Raw genomic sequence first — 20632 nt, 5'->3', positions numbered from 1 at the left:
CCACTGGCCAGGCTTTCTGGGCTTTCCTCTGCACCCCACCCCACAGTGGAGGGGACAAGCAGCTCATAGTCTCTGGCAGTTGATGACAACCCAGTGCTGGGGTCGGGGGAGAAAAGGAGGAATTGTGACGGAGTTAAGATTCCAGGCAAGTGATAACATGCAAGAAGGGCTGTGAGCGGGGCGCCTGAGTGGCTCAGTGGGTTAAGCCTCTGCCTTCGGCTCAGGTCATGATCTCAGGGTCCTGGGATTGAGGCCCAAATCGGGCTCTGCTCAGCAGGGAGCCTGCTTCCCCCGCTCTCTCTGCCTGCCTCTGCCTGCTTGTGACCTCTCTGTCAAATAAATAAAACCTTAAAAAAAAAAAAAAAAAAAAAGGAAGGGCTGAGCAAGGGTTTGACCTGTCTAGGAGCTAGAGGACTGATGTGGTGCAGGACAGGGATGAGATGGGTGGTAAGACTGGGAAGGTTCCCAGAGACCAGTTCCTGGAGGTCCTTGGGATCCTGGGGAATCAGGCCACTAAAATGGGAAGAGACTTGAAGCTGCTGCTACGGTTGTGTGGGTGTGAGGGGACTGGGAATAACACAGGCCCTGGGGACCAGCAGGATACAGGGGATGAGGGACAGGGAGGAGCTGGGATGACCTGGGTGAGTAGAGGAGAACACAACTGGGAAAATCCTAATACACTAGAGTCATTGTTTCCCCACTGTGGGAAGGCTTTGGTGTGCCTGGGTGGCTCAGTCAGTTAAGCATCTTTGATTTTCGACTCAGGTCATGATCTCAAGGTCATGAGATGGAGCCCTGTGTCAGGTTGTGTGCGGAGCCTGCTTGGGATTCTCTCTCCCTCTGCCCCTGTTCCCATGCACACACTCTCTCTCAAATGTCTTGGGGGAAAAAAAAGAACGGCCTTGTTACCCCTAAGAGAAAACTGAATGCCAGAGAAAAAAGTTACCTCCTCAGAGCCTCATGGGCAGGATGCAGCAGAGCCCGGATCCAAACTCAGGTCTGACTTCCAAGCCCCGCTAGAGGGGCACCTGCTGAGAGATACTGGACGTGGATCCGGTCGCTAGCTGAGCAGGGAAGGACATGCTTCACGCCACAAGTCTTGTTGACACGTCACTCAGGTACACCGGTGAGATCTGTATGACCACTCAGAGGCTGGCTTCTGGTCTCGGTAGGGACGTCCTGGCTTCCAGTCTCACACCAAGGTCCAGCCAGACAAGGCCAAGTCCTGGGCACATGGAGCCCTGCCGGCCCAGCCACCCCTGCAAACCCCTGGCCGCCAGCACGCTAGAGGCCGCCTCCTTACCACCGTGCGGCTCCAGTTCGGCCGGCTGGCAGCCCCCAGGGCCAACAACAGGGTACTCTGTCCATGAACTTCCAGACGGCCACCACCTTCTTGTTCGTCTTCTCAGAGAACCTCATTTTCACAGCACCGACCTGAAATAGCTGCACGGCCTCCGTCCTGGGCAAACTCCGGTTCAGTCCCACTCCTCAGGTCCGGGGTCAGGGATTTTCTGCAGATGCTGGCGGCTGTGGAACCCCTTCAGGGGCTCCTGGGGCTGCTGAGCTCCAGAATGGTCAAGCCCAGGGGACACGGCAGGAGTCCTTAGAAGTCAGGGGCCCAATTCCATCTCTGCCACTAAATCTTTCTGACCACAGGCCAGACCCCTTCTTGGCACCGGGTGCTGACCTCTCAGGACCATGCGCAAAGGATGCTGGTGTTCACAAGGTGGAGTGCCCCCGAGGAAGGGGTGTGGGAGAAGGGACAGCCACAGTGGCCAAGTCTGCAGGCGGCTCACATGATGGTGCTAAGCCTGATTCCCTGCTGCCATCCCCACCTTCCAGGGTGGTAAGGATGGCATGAGGTCATGCCTGGCAATCATGCTTCTTCCCAGCACTGAAATCCTGAGACTGTGAACACCAGAGCACCTGGAGGGCAAGGCAGGGAGGCGTGGTGCTGCTGTAGTGGACTGTAGACTGGTCCCTGGCCACTCTGGCTTAGGGCCCACCACACTTGGGTTAAAGGGCGGGAGGGACTAACTCTGTACCCCAAGGTCTCTCCCAGCTCAGATGCCCAGGGAGCGGTCCCCACACGCAGCTGAGTGCTACCCAAACCTCGTGGGGTGGACCTGCCCGAAAGCAACACTATGCCCTGCTGGGTGAAAAGGGCCCAGGCACAAGGGCCCAAAAATGCATCACAGAACAAATATTACGATAACGTCAAGTTTAATCTGCCAAATATACAAGTTGGACTTGTGGAGTATGTTTTGCCTGGGTGCTGCACAGTAAACAGAGGTTTCTTGAAATGATCAATGGGGAGGGTTAAGAATGGGCCCTAGCACTGGCCAGAAGGGTGGGGATGGGGTGGGGAAGGGCAGAGGGGACTTGCTGGGGACGAACCATGACCCTCAGGGACCCAAGGGCACGGGCTCCCAGACGACAGCCCCTCTGAGGGAGCACCCAGGCAACTCAGACCGGGGCTGGTTGTCGCAAACTTGTCAGCGGCCCCCCCCACACAATCAGCCCCTACCGTGCAACCTACAGGACAAATGGAAGTTCTTCTCACCCCACCTCCCAGGCACCCCCAACAAGAGTTCTGAATTCTAAAAACAGCAAAAACATTCGAATGGTTACATAGGAAATGCTGTCCCGCATCTTTCTGTCTCAGATAGCAGCCGCCCCTCCCCCCAGCCCTCCCCACCATCCCCCCAAACGATTTCTGTGCCAAGATGAAGAGGAGGCCCCCGGCTGCAGGGGCTCCTTGCCGTGAGGGGCTGCCGCGGCGCCAGGACGGGGCAGGCGAGGCTCGGCAGAGGGCCTGGCGGTGCGGCCGGTCCCTGATGCCTCCTCCCGCAGGCCGTGCTACTTATTCAGGGACAGCGACTGCATCCGTTTTCCCGACAAAGTCGCATCATCCTTTGCTGAGGGCAGGAAGGGAAGCAGAGGTGTTAAGGTGAAACCACGCGGGATCCAAACACGCCCCCCGCACCCCGGGAGCACAGCACCAGCGGTCTTGAAGACCACAGAAAACACTGGCCAGTGGGCTCAGCCGGCAGAGGAGGAACAGCCTCAGGGAGCAGAGGGTTCCTGCAGGAGCCACTGCACCCTGGTCTCCAGACGTTCCCCTCACGTCCGGGTGGCTGCCCCGACACAGGCCCACCACATGACCTACTGGGCCAAGAGGAATCTCTAACCCCACCCCCAAGCAGAACCCCGCAATCACACCCTCTCCGTGTGGGTGCTGCAGCCTCCAATCAGCAAGAACACGCTGAGGCCCTCCAGCTTGGGGACTGTGAGGCCAGAGCTACCAGTGGGGAGCTGGGACAGCAGGCTATCGCCAGTGTGGTGACAACCCTGCGGCAGCTGGCTTCCCCCTTCTGGGCCTCGGTTTCCTTGTGATTTGGGGAGGAGGCAGGATAGCAGATCCCTAAGGGCTCTTGTGGTCCCACACGTACAAAGGGTATGTAAGACCAGGAGGAGGGAAGCCATGAGTCAAATGCTCCTATAAACCAGACCAACTCCCCACAGCTCCTGCCACCAACCTCTGACCCCACTGGAGGGAGAGCATGCGGGAAGAGGGAGAGCATGCGGGAAGAGGGAGAGCATGCGGGAAGAGGGAGAGCATGCGGGAAGAGGGAGCATGCGGGAAGAGGGACCAGCTGGGTCAGATTTCATCTAGGTCTGCACCATCAGGTCCAGCCCACCCTGCCCTACCCTCTCAAGCCCGTCAGGTGGACAGCGGTTACCCGAGGCAGCTCTCCCCACTCAACAAGGCACCAGATAACTTAGCGGGACCGTCCCACTTTCGTAAGGTCTGCCCTAGCTGCATCCCCGAGGCTTCCGCAGCTGCTGTGCACGGAGCTCTGCTCAGATTCAAAGCCCTGTCTGAATCCCGGTTGCTGCTGGACCCTCCCAGCACCCTAGGACGTGGGGGGCTGGAACACCCACCTCCGCTGACAGCTAGAAAGGCACGCGCATGTACACGCAGGCTGGGTCTCTACTCAACAATCCAACCCCATCCCATCACACAATGAGGACAATGAAGTGCAGGGTTTGGTGGCTTGCCTGGAACTAGTCAGGCAGCCACACGAGCTCTGGACTTACCTTTCCTCTCTTCTTCTTTCTTTCTGGCGGCCTCTTCCCGCTGCTTCCGGATGATTGCCAGCCGGGCAAGGTCAGCTTTGGCTTGCTCTGTCTTCCCAGCTAAATGCATCTTCATGTAACGTTCTTTTGCTTTCTGCTTCTCGATTTCTTCTCTGTGTGGATAAAATGGTGTCAGAGGAGACATCTTCCCTACCACTATCAGCTGAGCTGAACGTGGGAGCCAGAAGAGAAGCCAAGTCTCAGGCCCGGGCCCTAAGTGAAGGCAGGCGCCCTGGCTCTGCGTGCCCCCTCCATGATGGACATTCACCAAACCAGCAGAGGCACGGGGCTGGACCTCTGATGGACAGACTTGAGGGGCTGGAGGAGGTTTGAGTGGTGCAGCAGCTTTCCCAGACAGCAGAGGATGGTGTGAGCTTAGCACAGAGGAAACAATGTCCACATTGGGGGGAAGGGAGGTGCTGACTAGGATCTGGTGTCCACAGTGAGAAAGGTGGACCAAATACCAAGTGAACAGTGTGTCCAAAGATGAGCAAGAGAAGGAAGGCACTGGAAATCACATTCTCTGAGGGGCAGAGAAGGGAGTGGACCAAGGAGCCACAGATGGGAACCACGCCCACCCAATCACAGGTCAACAGAACACAGCACGGTCTCAATCAGGGCAGCCCAGATGTGCAAGAGGCTGCCCTCTGGGGTGTGAGCCCCCACTAAGGAGGGTGTGGGAATGAGAGCTAGACTGCCACAGGACAAAGGTGTCAGTCACCGGCCCACTAGGCAGAGAGAGAGGTGATGGTCATGAGCTTCCCTCTGAGGATCGTCCTCCCAGGCCTGAGATTCTGAACCGGAGTGAGCACACTTTTCACTGCGCTATTGGATGGTCCCACTAATACCAGGTTCCTGGAAAAGCCAAGTACTAGAGGAGGGGCCGGGAAGTCCTGTCTAGCAGGAGCCCGAGGGAGGGACTTGGCCTCCCAAGGGCCTTCACAGCACACTACACTGGCTAATAAGAAACAAAGCCTGGGACCTGGCCCGACAGGAGAGATGGCCAGCCACCAGAAGTCAGATAAGCAGATGTCTTGCCCAGGAGACTCTGGAAAAACACATGCCACAGAGATGAGACTAGAGTATCTCTTAGCTCAGCAGGTCCTACCCTGGGAGGTAGGTGCAGAGCCAGGAGCCTCTAAGCCAAGCAGCAGAGAGCCAACCTGGCGGTGGGGGGCCAGTGGTGAGAAGTATGCCCGGGAGGCATCTGGGATGATGAGCAAAGCTATCCAAAGCTCTGCAAAGCCCCCTCAGTGAAGGCTAAGTGCCAGGCAGGAAGTTGGCCTTTATGGCTTTCACTCCGCAACCTCAAAAAGCCGGGGTAACAAAAGCACCCCCTTTTTACTGGTGAGAAGGAACCTACTGGAAGGCTGGAATCCTTAGCAGCCTCTAATCACACCCTAAGCCCGTGAGCCTTCCCTGTGGGGTTTTCACAGACTCCTCAGTCCTCATGGGGTTAGCACAGGAAGACAGATTTAATCCTAGCAGCCCAGGAAGGAAAGAAAAATAGGACAGCTTTCCCTAAAGGACTTCAACCTCTGGTAAGGCCCCTGATGTCAGCTGGTGCCCATCCAGAGTTACGGCACTACTTGTCAAGGAACGGCCCTGTGCAGAGCACTCCAGCACTGGACCGAGACCCTCACACAACCCAAGAGGAAGCTGTCTGCAGCTCCATTTCCACCTGGGACTTAAGGAGCAAACAGCAGACCTCTCCGCCCTGTGCTGTCTTCTACCTCACCCTGGCAGTGACACCAGAGAATGCAGGCCAACAATGGTCAGATCAGGCTGGGGTAGGGGAAGTATCCATGGAGCTGGGCGCTCTGGTGGAAGGGGCCATAGCAGAACCCTCCGTATCCCTGGGCATTACTTCAAGTGCAACATTTAAGTCTGAATCTGTTGTTCTGTTTCTCCCTGCTGGGTTCCTAATGGTGAGAAAAAATTATTTTTGTGTTTTTGGAGAAGTTTCTATAGAGCCTTTAGAGAATGAGATGAAACAAATCTAAAGGCTGAAGTTGAAGCCCCAACCCAGCCATTGGGAACCTCAGAGCCCAGGAGGCAAGGGCAGGGGAACTAGGCCTCAAACACCCCCAAACCCCACCCCCAACATGCCAGTCCCTGGTCCAAGGGCCCAGGTCCCAAGGCCCAGCAGCAGAAATTACCGTTCTCTCCTTGAAAGCTCCTTGGGCCCATCCAGGTCCAGCTGTGTGACCTTTTTGGTTGTCTGTGCCACCCGGTTAGGGTTCTCGATGTCAATGAGCCCTTCCACGCCTTTGCGCTTTTGCTAAGACAGGACAGGAATGTGGCTGTTGAAGAAGTCGGGTCTTGCAGAGCCCCTGAGGGCCACTCCCACCATCTCCCAACAGCCCACCTGGACAGGGACAAGCTCCTACTCCAGCCCTGTCCCGACACGATGCTCAGCCTGAGCCTCCTAGTGGGAACAGCACTCAGCAGAGTTTCCAGCAGCCTGGGAGGTACAAAGACAGCGACTGCACAGGACCAGAGCCCAACCTATGCAGAGTCCCAGCAACTGGGGATTATTCTCTCCGTTTCAGAGGTGACAGAACAGACACAGGACTAACTAACTTGCCTAACGCCAACCAGGGAGTAGACAGCAGATGAGCTGAGAGTCCAAGCCCAACTCACAAGCTCTCAACACACAGCACTATGTCCCCACTGCAAGCCCAGCAACCCCCCCCACCCCCGCCCCAAGCAGCTTTCCATGGAATCCCACGGTTGATGGCAACAAGCACGGCTGGATCCCTGATGCAGGCCGGGCCAAGGACGTCAGGACCCTTTCCAGCTCGCTTCCAGCTCGCTTTCCAGCTGCTAGCCCTCCCGGCTAACAGGACCTAAGTGACTTGAGAATGAGCCATGAGATCACAGTCTATGGAATCGAGGAACCTGCCCCTTCTACCTCCCCTGGAGGAAGTTCAGCCAAGAGCTCAAGTCCTCAATGTAGCAGGTTGGGTGCAAGTTTCAGGCCCTGTCAACCCCTGCTTTTCTCTTTAAGTGACCAAGGAGACAGCTTCCAAACAGCAGTCAATCCGACACAGAGCTCCAGACACCAATGTCCAATCCAGCTACGTGCAAATGCCTCCACTTGCTTAGTGACATCGTGACGTGAACGTGCCTCGTGCACCCTGCTCCTTCCGACCATCCTTAGGCCACAGCCGTATGCCTCCTTCTCTCGGCAAACCCCAATGAACCCAACTCTTAAAACATAGTGTTAATCTGCCCACTCATCTCCACTGCCCCTGCCACCATCCCAACACAAGCCACAATATCTTGTACGGAGACCTACTGCCGTTTCCCTTATAACCTCAGCACCCTACGATTTACTCTCTGCAGAGAAGACAAAACCACTTTTTTTTTTTGGACAGAGAGAGAGATCACAAGTAAGCAGAGAGACAGGCAGGGGCGGTGGGGGAGCAGGCTCCCCGCTGAGCAGAGAGCCCGATGCGGGGCTCGATTCCAGGACCCTGAGACCATGACCTGAGATAAAGGCAGAGGCTTAACCCACTGAGCCACCCAGGCGACCCCCAAACCACCTTTTAAAAGCAAATCTAGTCATCTTTCCCTCCCACTTCAAGGCCTCCACCAGCTGCCCCCCCACCCACAACAGTGAAACCCAAACCCTTTCAAGTGCCACATGGGAGCTGCCCTTGCCAACTGCTCCTCCCTCATCCCTAGCCACTCCTCTCCATATCCACGAAGGCACGCCCCCAGCAGCCTCCTGCTGCTCCTGTTCCCACCCTAGGCCCTCTGAGCTTGCTAATCCAGCCGCCCTGACTGCTCTGCACGATAATTTTCACACACCTGGATCTAGCCTGTTTTTCAGATCTCAGTTTAAACGCTGCGTCCTCACCACACACGACTTTGCTACTACTACTACTACTACTACTACTACTTGTTCACAATACCTGCCACTACTTGAAATTGTTGTCTATTTCCTTATTGTTTGTAACTCCCTATTAGAACATAACCCCTTAAGAGCAAGAACTCTGTCCGCATCTGCAACTAGAAATGGTGATCAACAAGCACTTGATCAACGTCTGCTGACTGAGTGAGTCCAAGTCCCAGGCCCCCACCAAACGCAGTACCTGGTAATCGTCTTCTTCATCTTCACTCTCATCTGAGTCTAGGGATTTCTTCTCCTTTTTGGGGTCACCTGCAGCCCCATCTCCACCTTCTTCTTGCTCCTCTTCTTCCTGTTTCAGAAATGGACAACCTGCAAAATCAAAAATGCACAAACCCCCTAGACTGTGACCCCTGCTCCCACCACCTCCAGACTGTGGACCCAGAAAAATTAAGCCCCCCAGAAGGCTGGGACCAAGCAGGACAAGGTCCTACTCTGCGACCCTGGCCCCTAGAAGGGGACCTGGGTCAGAGGCAGCCTATCTACTCGGCCCCACCGCATGAAAGCCCTTCTCCATGAGAAGTTCACCTCCCAGGGTCAGGAAGACTCAGCTGTGGGGCTGGAAACCACAGTCCCGCTCAGCTCCCCTCCTCCTTCCCCAGCTGCCACACACAGCTGCCAAATGGTACTTGCTTTCCTGGGCAAGTCCTTCCCTGCTTTCCACTCCCACAGTCAGTGGCAGGCCGGCCACTCCAACCTGCCCATGCGGAGGCCTCGCTGCGCTGGCTTCCTAACGCAACACCCAACATGCTGCTTCCTTCCACCTTTATTGCTTTCCTACCCAAAATATGCCTAACAAAAACAGCAGGTCCTCCTGCCTTAGCACTAGCCCACACATTCTCCAAGGTCCTGCTTAGCTGCCAGCTCCTCCCTCAAGCCCTCCTCCCCTCTCTCCCAGCCACATGCGGCCCCTCCCTTCTAGGGGGGTCCCAGGCACTTCACAGCTGTGTCACTCATCATGCCTAACTGTGCTCTTTGTGGCCCTTATCCAGGAGACGATCTAATGGTGTAGTCAGGGATGTGGACATCAATGATGATGAAAACATTCTATTTCCTGACAACAGACTGGAAATAACACTGCAGGAACAGAGTAGAGTGAACTCCTAAGCTTGGAGTAGATAGGGAAGGGTGAAGACCATCAGTGAGAGTCACAGAGGAGATGACGTTCAGCAAGGTCTGCAGAAACGAACAGTACTTTGCCTGCCGGAGGTGTAGGAAGATAGGGCATCACATCATGCTGGGTCTGGCAAGAGGTCTGGCATGCCTAGAGCAAACAAATGGGGACTGCTGGAAGCCTGAGCTGTGGATGGGCTGAGGCTGGCGGAAGGACAGCTCCCAGAAGGCAGGAACACAGGACTAAGAACAGAGACCCACTAAGGCGATCACTGCTATAAGAACAAAGTTCTAATGGATTCACTCCAGAAGATGGCTCTCCTTTTCACTGTCGGTTGTTCTGGGACACCCGCCTGCTGTCCATGCCCCACCCTCCACCCTGAATCTCAGGTGCTGACTTCTCCCTGGGAATAGGTGGTCTTTGCCTGGCCTCTCTGGATGCCATAGAGGCATGGAACCACCGTGGGCCACTCCAGTGGCCTGAACAGGCACGTACTCACCCTGGCCTTCTGCTTCTCAGCCTGGAGCTGTGCGTCGATCTCCTCAGGGCTTGTGTACTGCCTTGCCCGGCCTTTGTGGCCTCCCTTTCTCCCTGTACAATGATTGGCAGTTTAGGAAGGTGGGAAGGAATCGGCTTCCTGGATGGCTGTGGGCCCCAGGGGGCTGTGTCCTGCTTGAGGTGCTCTCATCAGAGGCTGCAGAGACCTCCCCCACCCCCCCACCCCTCACCAAGCATCACCCAAACCTACACTCTCCTACTTTCACACGTTCAAAAGAAGCAACACGTGACCACCTGAGGCAGCTCCAAACTGTGTGCTGCAGGTAGCTTCCTACAAATAAGACCTGAGGGGAGGGTATGGGGGAGGGCACACTGCACATAATAACTGGCCAACTCCCCTGGACCCTTAGAATCCAAACACGGTGGGCCAAAATGCAGTCAGAACATATTAACACTCACATCCCTGCTATGACTACAGGGGTTTTTACTTGCAAATGTTCCGTCACAGCCAGGCACTCATCTGATCCTCAGAATAAACCTATGAGGAGTGACAGCTGGTCCCATTCTACAGACAAGACACTTAAGATTCAAATCTCAGCTCTACCACTTGCTCTCTTTGGGCAGGTACTTAACCTCTTGAGTCTCCATTTCTCCATCTGTGTCCTTATCTCCTAGAGTTGTCATGAGAACGAATCTGTTAACTTAGTAAATCTGCTGGAACAGTGCCCAGCACTGGATAAGCACTACAGAAATGTATGCTACGTTTGTTACTTTTCTAACAGAGTATTTTGGCAGGAGAAAAAAAACAAAGCCACTGACCACATCAGTGATTCACTGTAAACATCACAGAATATAATAAAATACTCCAGGTTCACCTAAATGGTATGGTAGAAAGAAAAAACCCAAAACCTATGGGAAACTTTCTTTTGCTTAGAGTAGGACGCACAGCTGGGAAAGTTAAAGTTGAAAATGAAGCCGACTACCTTCTAACAGTTAAAAATGTAACTGTAAGGGGCGCCTGGGTGGCTCAGTGGGTTAAAGCCTCTGCCTTCGGCTCAGGTCATGATCCCAGGGTCCTGGGATTGAGCCCCGTATAGGGCTCTTCGCTCAGCGGGGAGCCTGCTTCCTCCTCTCTCTCCACCTGCCTCTCTGCCTACTCGTGATCTCAGTCTGTCAAATAAATAAATAAAATCTTTAAAAAAAAATGTAACTGTAAATTAAAGCTCATCTGAGATTATCAGTTTTACAGTCGATCCTCTTGCACCAGGACAAGAGACTGACCCTGCTAAAGCCACCAGCCAGTTTTACAGCAGGATGGCACCTGCTCTGGTGGTCCTGAAGGATGCTGGCGTGGTTGTGGCCTCATCCATCCCCTCTTCTAGAAGCTTTGGCCCAGCTGATTTCCAGTGTCTCACTGAGTGCAGAGAATTTGTAATTAGCCAGCCAGAGCTTCTCGGGACTCCAGAGACAGTAGCACAACTACCCACCTCCTACTTCCTAGACAGCAGCTGCAGAGCTGTAATTGGGCTGCTACAGACCACACCACCCATTTTTAATGACTACCTGGGTTCCCAGGGGTGTCTCAGTCTATGCTCATGAAAGTCCTATTGTGAGAGATCAAGCTTGCCGTTAAAAAAACCCAACACCCTTTCTTGCCCTCTTAATATTCCAGGCAGTAGTCACAACTCAAAACTGGCTACTGTAGGCTCTCATCCTACACACCTGGTTAGGGGAGACTGACCTTAGTCTGGCCTACCATAACTCTTATCAAAAGCTCTTCCTGCCTTTAAAAAAATGTTTCACGTTTACACAATGCCAACAAGAGTGCATTCTTTTCTCTCAGGGAATTTTATTCTTGAAAATTAAAAAAGGCCTTTCCTTTGCTTTTCAAGCAAATCAACACAAGCAAGAAATGTAAATCTTATCTGCCATGAAGCTTTTCACAAGCCAAAGATCAAGTCACTTAACCAAGATATTCAGGATTTTCTAATTGTAATCTCCAACCCTGACTCAAAGTGTCTATGAAACAGGATCCTCAGAACCAAAATTCTGGACCCCGAAGGGTTCATTTAGCATCCCCCGTTGGCAGAACACAGGAATGAGAAAAATGGAAGAGACGTGGCTCTTCCTACCACAGATGAAATCAGTAGGGAGGTAAGTTTAAATGGATTCAGCTCTGTAAACCCCAGTATCTCTGCAAGTAAAAATCAGGAAGTCATTTAGGTTTGAAAAAACTCCAAGTAGATTTCCTGTGGGCAGAAGCATCTTAACCAACATGACACATGAGCTACCACTATTAACCGAACATCTGTTCTGTGCCAGGAGTTAGCCAGGCACTTGGAGTGCTCTATTTTTTTATGACCTCTATATCTCCAGCTCCAAGAGAAGGGTTATTGGCCAGGTGCTCCAGATGAGAAAGACAGGCTGGAACTAAGTGATTTCTTCCAGGCCATGGGGTTAGACAGTGACACAGCCAGACTTCAAATCAAAAACTTCTGACTCTTAGGGAGAAGAGAATGAAGGACTGGTCTACCCTGGATCCTCTATTTTCCTGGCCAAGAAATTGACAAAACCCTACAAATAATGCTTAATGGGCACTTAACGACCGCCCCGCGCTGTAATACGCACTCCACGTGGATTACCTAGTTCAAGCCTCCCACCAGTACTATGAGGTAGGTACAATCGTAAGCTCGGTTTGCAAAATGAGAAAACCCAGACAGAGAGATGAAGCGACTGGCTCAAAAAGCACACATGGAGCCACTACCGAATAGGGGCAGTCCAAGCTAGCTCTGCCAGGCTCGAGAGCATCAAGTTAGGTCTCGTTAGTCAGGCCCGGCTCGCCCAGAGCTCGAGAGGGCCCACATTTTACGCGCAAGGCAGACGGGCCCGGCACAGGCGCGGGACGCGGTGACTCAGTCCCCGGCGAGCCTAGAAGCGGGAGGAAACCCCAGATCCCCCAAGCCAGGAGAAGCGCGCCCTAAACCCGGCCTTCCGTGTCGCCGAGGACCCGGAGCCTCCGAGTCTCCCCAGACCCACGAAGGAGTGGCTCGTGGCCACTCCGGTCCTCAGTTTCTCCAACCGGACAATTGGGCGTCGAGGCCCAAACCTGGCTCTCAGCCGGCGCGGACGTTCTCCCTCTACGCCACTCTCCGAGACGCCCGCGGGCTGAATGAACAGAGGGAGCGGGACTCGGGCAGCCCCTCGAGGCCCGCGGGCCACGCGCGCTCGCCCCTCACCTCCTTTAGGCATCGCGGCTCCTGCGGCTGCGGCGGCGGCGGCGGCGCCTCGAACTGACACCGGAACCGGAAACACCTCGGGCTCGACTTCTTCCGCCCGGCCCAGTTTTCTCAGCGCTTGGCCGCCGCCGCCGCCGCCGCCGCCGCCGCGAGGGCTGGGGACCTCAGGGAAGCCGGCGCACGGAGACTGTCCCGGGCGTCGCCTGAGTCCAGGCTCGCCTACACGCTGCCCAGGCAACAGAGCCTCCGGTCCCCCCAGGTCCCGGGAGACGCGTGAGCCTGCCGGTCCCCCCCGCGGGATGCAAAGGCAAAAGGCAACAGCGGCTGTAAAATTCTATACAGGCAAAACTGCGGACACCTAAGATGACGCAATCTCCGCGCGAGGTGGGGAGGGGCTCCGCGAGGACCTCACCCTGGAGATATCACCTGGGAAGCGGAAGCAGTCTGTAGAGAGGTGGAGGGTGATGGTGACGGTGTTTCGGGTGAGCATTTTTCTGTGTTCTCCAGTACCTTGATAACGGCTAGGGCCAGGAATCGGAGGTCTGCACTGGCCCAGCAGCGATCAGAGCGGCTGGCCAGGGGTGGGTTCGGGCCTCTGGAGCGGAAGGTCAGGGTGAGTTCCCGAGAGGAGGTGGCGCCTCGTTCGTTCTGCCCAGAGAATGGGAGATTTGGGGTTCTCTTCTAGGTTCCCGCTTCTCCCGCTCTTTTCTCTGCTGAGAACGCCTTCTGTCTAAATACTGTTTGTTCTTATAAGCCCGGTTCAGATGCCGTCGTCCCTAGGAGCCTTCTCCTACAATCCCCACTGTCAACGTTTTCTCTCCCTCGCTCCGCACGCCTTTCTGCTCGTTTCTTCTCCCGAGCGCTACCACCTCTTAACACCGCCCGACGCCTCTGGATCTAGTTGCTTCCTACCTGTTACCTCCCCCTAGGTAACACATGGACCAGGGCTCACGAATTTCCCTGGGTCGTAGCAAAGTGCTCATCCCGTATCTCTGTCTTCTCGCCAGTGCGCGCTGGGACAGGGTCCAGATTCTGGCCATCTCTAGCTTCAGCATAGGGGAGACCTGTGCAAAGACCACTGATTAGCGAGTCTGGAGCCTCCCCATCAGAATCATATTCTGCCAGTTCTCAGCTTTTGCGACCCTGACTTTACCTCTAGAAGTTTCATTCCTCACCTGTAAGGTTGCTAATGGAGAATTCATGAAAGGAACCAGGGGATGTTTGTATGCTGGCGGGGAGGATTTTGTAAACTGCCCGGCATCCCACGGAAGGGAGGGACTGGATGTTTGGGAGAGAGGAGTCTGCTGTGCTTCAAAATAGGAGATAATTAACCTGTGTCCTCTTGGCCAGCTAGGGAATGACATGCGGTTTGAAAAATGTTTGTATATTTGTGCTGGCCTGTTGTATGGGCTTTATCTGACTTGCCTTTATGTAGTATTTTTTGGGCGGGGGGGTTCAAAGACTCTTTGCAATCCAGCTAATTCACTCCTCTCATTTTACAGACAAGACCTGAAAGGGAAGCGACCTCCCCAGAGTCACAGAGTAATTGGTAGAGTTGGTCAAGAACCTAAGCCTGTAACTGAAGAGACCAGAGGTCTTTCTGTTAGACTTCTTGGGAAGAGACGGTAAGGTACTTTGGCTTTATACCATCTTTTTCCTTTTTAAACCCCCGGTCTCTCGGCTCTCCCAGCCATAGGCCTTCTCACATTGTATTATAATTACGTTCTTACTTTCTGTTTCCTTGCTAGAATGTCATCTTTCCAATGACAGAAGTTGTGTCTTATTGTTTGTTCTTTGTTCCCAACTTCCAGTATAGGGCCAGGCTCATAGGTGATGTTAAAGGTAATGGGGAAAATCTACTAAACACATTTAATGCAGGCATGTTCCATGTAATTATAATGAAATCTTCACAATGGCCCTCTATGCAGTTTCTAGTATTCCCATTTTACGGATAAGGAAACAGATTTAGGGAAGGGAATGTGCACCAAAAGGGTGGCTGGTGAAGGCCTTTGGGGATTTCAAGTTCAGAAACAAATCCATTTAATTTTCCTCCTCCAGGTCTTTGCAAATTATCTTGTAGAAAAAATGCCCAAAGTGAAAAGGAGTCGGAAAGCTCCCCCAGATGGTTGGGAGTTGATCGAACCAACGCTGGATGAATTAGATCAAAAGATGAGAGAAGGTAAGTGGGGAGTTTCTAATTGGGTGAGCAGCGTCTAAGAGTCACAGGCTTTGATGTCTCCAGGGGGCAGGCAGAAATTCTAGTATCATATTGGAAGAGACACGCCACTGTGGCCTCTAGACACTGATCTGTTTTGTTTGCTTATTAACTCAGGAATATTAAGAGTTCTGGAAAATAAGATGGCACTAATGAAAAGGTCCTCAAAGACATTTTGGGGCCAACTTTGATACAGAAATCTTCGAGAATAAAGATCGAGTAGTCTACCTCTAATTATTTACTGTTTTGGTTAGGTACATATTTAGAGTCTTACAAAATATGTTTACTTGGAAAATCCTGTCCTTTTTCATGTTCACATTTTCTGTAAGAGTTTTATCCAGATTTTTCTTGGTCTCTGACACAGGTTTCATCGCTTTGTTTTTGCATTATCTACTAGTTTTCCAGAATGGGCCATCTTCAGTTCCCTCAAAATGCTGTATGATCCTGAACTTGATGAATCAGTATAGTGTGTTTTTAGAAATCTTATCTGAAGCCATGAGCATCTGTTGGCCTTTATGATCACAGTGTGACCACTTACTCAATTGCTTTTTTAAAAAAAAGAAATTTTTTTTTTTAAGATTTTTATTTATTTGTCAGAGAGATAGAGCACAAGCAGGGGGAGTGGCAGGCAGAGGGAGAAGCAGGCTCCCTATTGAACAAGGAGTCCAGCATGGGGCTCGATCCCAGGACCCTGGGATTGTGACCTGAGCTGAAGGCAGACACCCAGCCAACAAAGCCACCCAGGCACCCCTAAAAATTTTTTTAAGAGAGAGTGAGCGTGAGGCCTGGGGGCTCAGAGAGAGAGAATCTTAAGCAAGTTCCACATCCAGCACAGAGCCCGACTGATGGCTCGATCTTCCAACCCTGAGATCATGACCTGAGCTGAAATCAAGAGTCAGACACTCAACTGACTGAGCCACCCAGGCGCCCCTAAGTGGTTGCTTTTCTAAGAATTTTAAATTAGTGGGACGCCTGGGTGGCTCAGTTGGTTAAGCAGCTGCCTTCGGCTCAGGTCATGATCCCAGCGTCCTGGGATCGAGTCCCACATCGGGCTCCTTGCTCGGCAGGGAGCCTGCTTCTCCCTCTGCCTCTGCCTGCCATTCTGTCTGCCTGTGCTCACTCTCTCTCCCTCTCTCTCTGACAAATAAATAAATAAAATCTTTAAAAAAAAAAAAAAAAGAATTTTAAATTAGTTAAAGATCAAGCATAAACACTTGCATAATGAACATTTAGCTAGATTTTTTTTTTTAAGATTTTATTTATTAATTTGACAGAGAGATCACAAGTAGGCAGAGAGGCAGGCAGAGAGAGAGGGAAGCAGGCTCCCTGCTGAGCAGAGCCCAATATGGGCCTTGATCCCAGGACCCTGAGATCATGACCCGAGCCTAAGGGAGCCTAAGGCGGAGGCTTAACCCACTGAGCCACCCAGGTGTCCGATGTTTAGCTAGATTTTTAAAGAATAACACTTTAAAAGAATTGTTGCTGAGGTTTTGAAGTTAATGGGCCATTTCTTTTGAAATTTTTGGCATTAGCCAAGTGGCAAAAATCTAAATCTAGTCCATGCCAGGGCACCCGTATGTCTAGTTTTCCACTTTGTGTTCCACTTTGTGTGCAGACCTGCATAAAACAACATCCAGGAATGTTCACATGGTCTTGTGAAAATGGGTCCAAAAGGGATTTTAAAAATGGGAGTGCTGCTCTGATCTAAAGATTGAGAAATGACAAAAGCACGGGGAGGGAGGCTCTATTTCCAGTTGCCCTATAAGCATGTTTGCCCCTATCTTTTGAATCGAGATCTAGCTGACATAAAACACTGTATGTTTTAGCTGTATGTGATTTGATGTCTGTATTATGAAAAGATGAACAATAATTTAAGGTTCATTATCTTACAGTTTTGTTTTTTCTTGTGAGAACTTTTAAGGCTTACTTTCTTAGCAACTTACAAATATACCATACAGTATTGTAAACTGTAGTCACCATTTCCCAGGACTTATTTATAACTGGAAGCTTGCTCATGTAACCCCCTTCCCCCATTTCACCCAGCACCCCCTTTGTTTCTTACAGACTCTGATCAGATGCCCCGTTGTGCCTTCTTCGAGCACCTGTATAAAATGTCAGCCCCCACGTCCCCTTCTGCATGGTCTTTTTTGTGGACTTTACCACTTACTCCTGGGGGCCAGTCTGCCTCCCTGCCCTGGAACACCGTCCCCAGAGCTGCTCTGCCTGCCCCACTGCTATGCCTGAAGGGCAGGCCTTCAGCCCACACAGGCTGCACTTGCTCAGTCCGCAACACCTGCCTTTTGCCTGAATCACAGAATCCTGTGTGTGGAGCTGAACTCCACATCCCAAGTAATAGCGTGGCCCCAAAGTTAGAGGAATGGAGGTACAGTTTTCTTGACCACTCCTTCCGTCTCTCCCCTGCTGTAAAAACTGAGTGGAGGTAGTGGAGGTAGCAGGCAAAGATCAACTTGTAGCTGCTAACGGAAAGAATTGCACTTCAAACAGTCCTGTTTAAATCACGTGGCTTACTTTATCTTTTTTCAAGTCACAGCTCTATTGAAATAGAAGTCCTGTTCTGTAAAATGTGCCCTTACGGTGTTAGGGGGTATTCAGTGTTTTCTTACCTCCTGAAGAAACCCTGCACCCTTTGGTAGTCAGCCCCTTCCCGCATCCCCCCAGCTCTCCCAGACTGAGGCAACTACTCATCCACTTTCTGTCCCTGTAGGCCGTCATCTAGTAGGTGGGCTTTGGGGACTAGTTTCTTTCACTGGGCATCATGTTCTCAAGGTTCATCCGTGTTGTAGCGGGTCGTTTCTTTTTCTGGCTGGATGATGCTCCGTGCTGTGGGGGGTTTTGTTTATCCATTCTATCAGCTGATGGACACCGGGATTGTTTCTGCTTTCAGGCTGTTGTGAATACTGCTGTTCGCATGTTCATAGGAGAGTTTTTGTGGGCACGTGTGTTTTCAGTTCTCTGGGCTGTATACCCAGCAGGAGATCCGCTAGGGCATATGGTAACATTAACTTCCTGAGGAAGAGCCAGACTGTCCCCCAGAGAGGCTGTACCATGTTACATTTCCACCAGCAGCCTATGGTCCAATTTTCCTGCATCCTCAACCCTGTGACTGTCTTTTTGATGATAGCCAAGCTAGAGGGTATGAAGTAGGATTGATACTTTATCCCTACTTACAAAAAAACCTGTATCTTGTGCAGTGACCACTGCCTGCCACAAGAAAACAAACACACACCTTTTTTTCCGCAGCTGAAACAGAACCTCACGAGGGAAAGAGGAAAGTGGAATCTCTGTGGCCTATCTTCAGGATCCATCACCAAAAAACGCGGTATATTTTTGACCTCTTTTACAAGAGGAAAGCCATAAGCAGAGGTAATGAACTCAATTCTCTCGGCTCACCAGCTTGAGTAGCTTTCACATTTACTTAATGGTTCCTGTTCTTGCAACCTCAGCAAATGTCAGTTTTCTTATTGGTAAAAAAAGTGGGGAGGGGTCAGCGTTGGCTAAACAGTCTTTTTAGTGAAGAGTAGTGATGGGCTGGGGCAGCTTTGTGATACCACGGTCTGACGCCCTTTCCCTTCTTCTTGACAGAACTCTACGAATACTGCATTAAAGAAGGCTATGCAGATAAAAATCTGATAGCAAAATGGAAAAAGCAGGGCTATGAGAACTTATGCTGCCTGCGCTGCATTCAGACCCGGGACACCAATTTTGGAACAAACTGCATCTGCCGGGTCCCCAAAAGCAAGCTAGAAGTGGTAACGTCTCTACCCCTGTAATGGCTGATGATCGAGTTTGAGGTCACTTTTTCAGTTCTGAAGTTTGCCCTAGTTGGCGGCAGGGGACTGAACGCGATTTTGCTGGCTGTCCTGCTGGCCATGCCCCGGGGAGTGAGTCCCTCTCCTGTGTGGTCCGTGCCAGGCGGTGTCGCAGCTGCCATGTGTTAGGTCTGGGGGCCAACTCCACTGCACCCTCGGGCAAGTTACTGAATTCCGTCCTCACACAGGAATTGGGGGTTAGGACACCTGCCCCCAAAGTGGTGGGGAGGGCTGAGTCGGGGGAGCTCAGGCCGGTCAGCAGGCACTCCTGCCCTTCCCCTCGCATGCTCTCCCCAGGCACGCTTTTCTCCAGGCCTTCTCCTCAGATGTATTACATCGTATTTCTTCTGTCAGAACTTTGTTCTAAAACTTGACTGGGCAGCTCAGGAATGGTGCTGCGTATGCAGCCGCTGAGCTGACGGCGTCAGCCTTTCTGAAGTGGAAGTGCAGGGGGAGGGAGGTAGTTCCTAGGACATTGGCTGTGGTGGCCTTTGAGGGCAGCCCCTTGGCTGACCGTGGTGGGCCAAGCCGGGCTGTCAGGCGGGGCTGCCCACCTCCCTGGTGGCCACCTTTCACACAGGTGCCTCATCACCAGTCCCTTGCAGACCAGTTCTAGTTTGTAGAGCTCTGGGCCAAGGGCTTTACCTCAGCAGGCAGCTCTGTCTCCCTGAATCGTCTGTGAAGTCAGGGAGGAGTGGACATCAAATGAGGGCCCAAGGACATCAGATTCTCCCCTGAAGAATCTGGGTGCTGGTTTTCAGGTGGGGGCAGGGAGAGGTGGTAGAGTGGCGGAAGCCACCACACCCCCCTCACCCCGGGATTCTACAGTGGCATTTGATCAGGGGTGTTGCCCCAGCCCTGTGGCCAGAGTAGAGCCCGCTTTTGTCACCATCTGATCTTGTGCATTTAGTTAAGGGTCTTGCTCCTCCAAAAAAATAGAACAAAGGAAAATATACATAAACCACTGCTCTAGGTCCTTCTGTTGAGCAGGCCCTCAGCCGGACATCCGGGCACACCCGGCCCAGTGGACAAGACTCTTCTGCCATTCAGATTCCAGTGCACATCCTCTGCCCCTGTGCCTCTACTAGAACATTCCCCAGCCCAGAGGCCCTGAGCCCCGTGAGCAGTAGCGGACCCACTTCCAGCTCATTGCAGGGTAGCTCATGCTCACTTCACAGAACAAAAGAATCATTCACAGACTTTTTTCCCTTCTGGGGGCCGGTACGTACAGTGACTGCATAAATTAAATGCACAGAGGTGTAGCTTCAGTGTGGGCATCTGTCACAGAAGACTTTGTGAGGAGTGTCCTGTAGACAGCGAATGTCTGGTTGCCACCTTGTTGGGGGTGGAGGTGGGGGGGGGTGGCCCATGGCAGGAGTGTAGCATCTCAGCTGTCCTCTCTTTCAGGGCCGGATCATCGAGTGCACGCACTGCGGCTGCCGGGGCTGCTCCGGCTGAGGCCCTCAGGCCCAGACCCCTCTTCACCCTGAACTTTTGGACTTCGTGGGTTTCTGCCTGTCGCGCCACCCCCTTTCCTAGGAGCAGCTCTTCTCGCAGAGCAGTGCTCCTGGCGTGAGTTGGAGCACGGTCTCTACGTGTAAAGGCTTTGGTGTTTCTCAGCCGTGATTTGTAGAAATAAAATTTTTAAACCTTCTGCGTCCAGCATTTATTCTGTCCGAGAGC

The 20632-nt window shown here is 52.5% G+C and overlaps 2 protein-coding genes across 4 annotated transcripts; one reads left to right on the top strand and one right to left on the bottom strand.

Moving 5' to 3' along the window:
* Positions 1–2206: 2206 nt before the first annotated feature.
* On the bottom strand, positions 2207–12977 carry LOC111146310 (PDGFA associated protein 1). The gene is made up of 6 exons (XM_022501810.1): positions 12905–12977; positions 9670–9761; positions 8241–8348; positions 6300–6421; positions 4102–4253; positions 2207–2918 (listed from the first exon to the last, which is right to left on the bottom strand). The coding sequence occupies exons 1-6, from the start codon at positions 12915–12917 to the stop codon at positions 2860–2862; spliced, it is 546 nt and encodes a 181-aa protein (XP_022357518.1). The 5' UTR covers positions 12918–12977; the 3' UTR covers positions 2207–2859.
* Positions 12978–13301: 324 nt separating this feature from the next.
* On the top strand, positions 13302–20603 carry LOC111145873 (BUD31 homolog). 3 transcript variants are annotated; one of them, XM_022501157.1, is made up of 7 exons: positions 13302–13386; positions 14407–14529; positions 14653–14734; positions 14963–15083; positions 18381–18503; positions 18723–18889; positions 20357–20603. In XM_022501157.1, the coding sequence occupies exons 4-7, from the start codon at positions 14990–14992 to the stop codon at positions 20405–20407; spliced, it is 435 nt and encodes a 144-aa protein (XP_022356865.1). In that variant the 5' UTR covers positions 13302–13386; positions 14407–14529; positions 14653–14734; positions 14963–14989; the 3' UTR covers positions 20408–20603. The 3 variants fall into 3 exon arrangements, with proteins under 3 accessions (XP_022356865.1, XP_022356864.1, XP_022356863.1); XM_022501156.1 differs by lacking the exon at positions 14653–14734 and having other exon boundaries at positions 14407–14534; XM_022501155.1 differs by lacking the exon at positions 14653–14734 and having other exon boundaries at positions 13303–13386.
* Positions 20604–20632: the final 29 nt, after the last annotated feature.

Source organism: Enhydra lutris, unplaced genomic scaffold (genome assembly GCF_002288905.1).
Source record: "Enhydra lutris kenyoni isolate GAN:26980312 unplaced genomic scaffold, ASM228890v2 scaffoldscaffold13, whole genome shotgun sequence".
NCBI lineage: Eukaryota > Metazoa > Chordata > Mammalia > Carnivora > Mustelidae > Enhydra > Enhydra lutris.
This window is presented reverse-complemented; position numbering and strand designations above follow the sequence as displayed.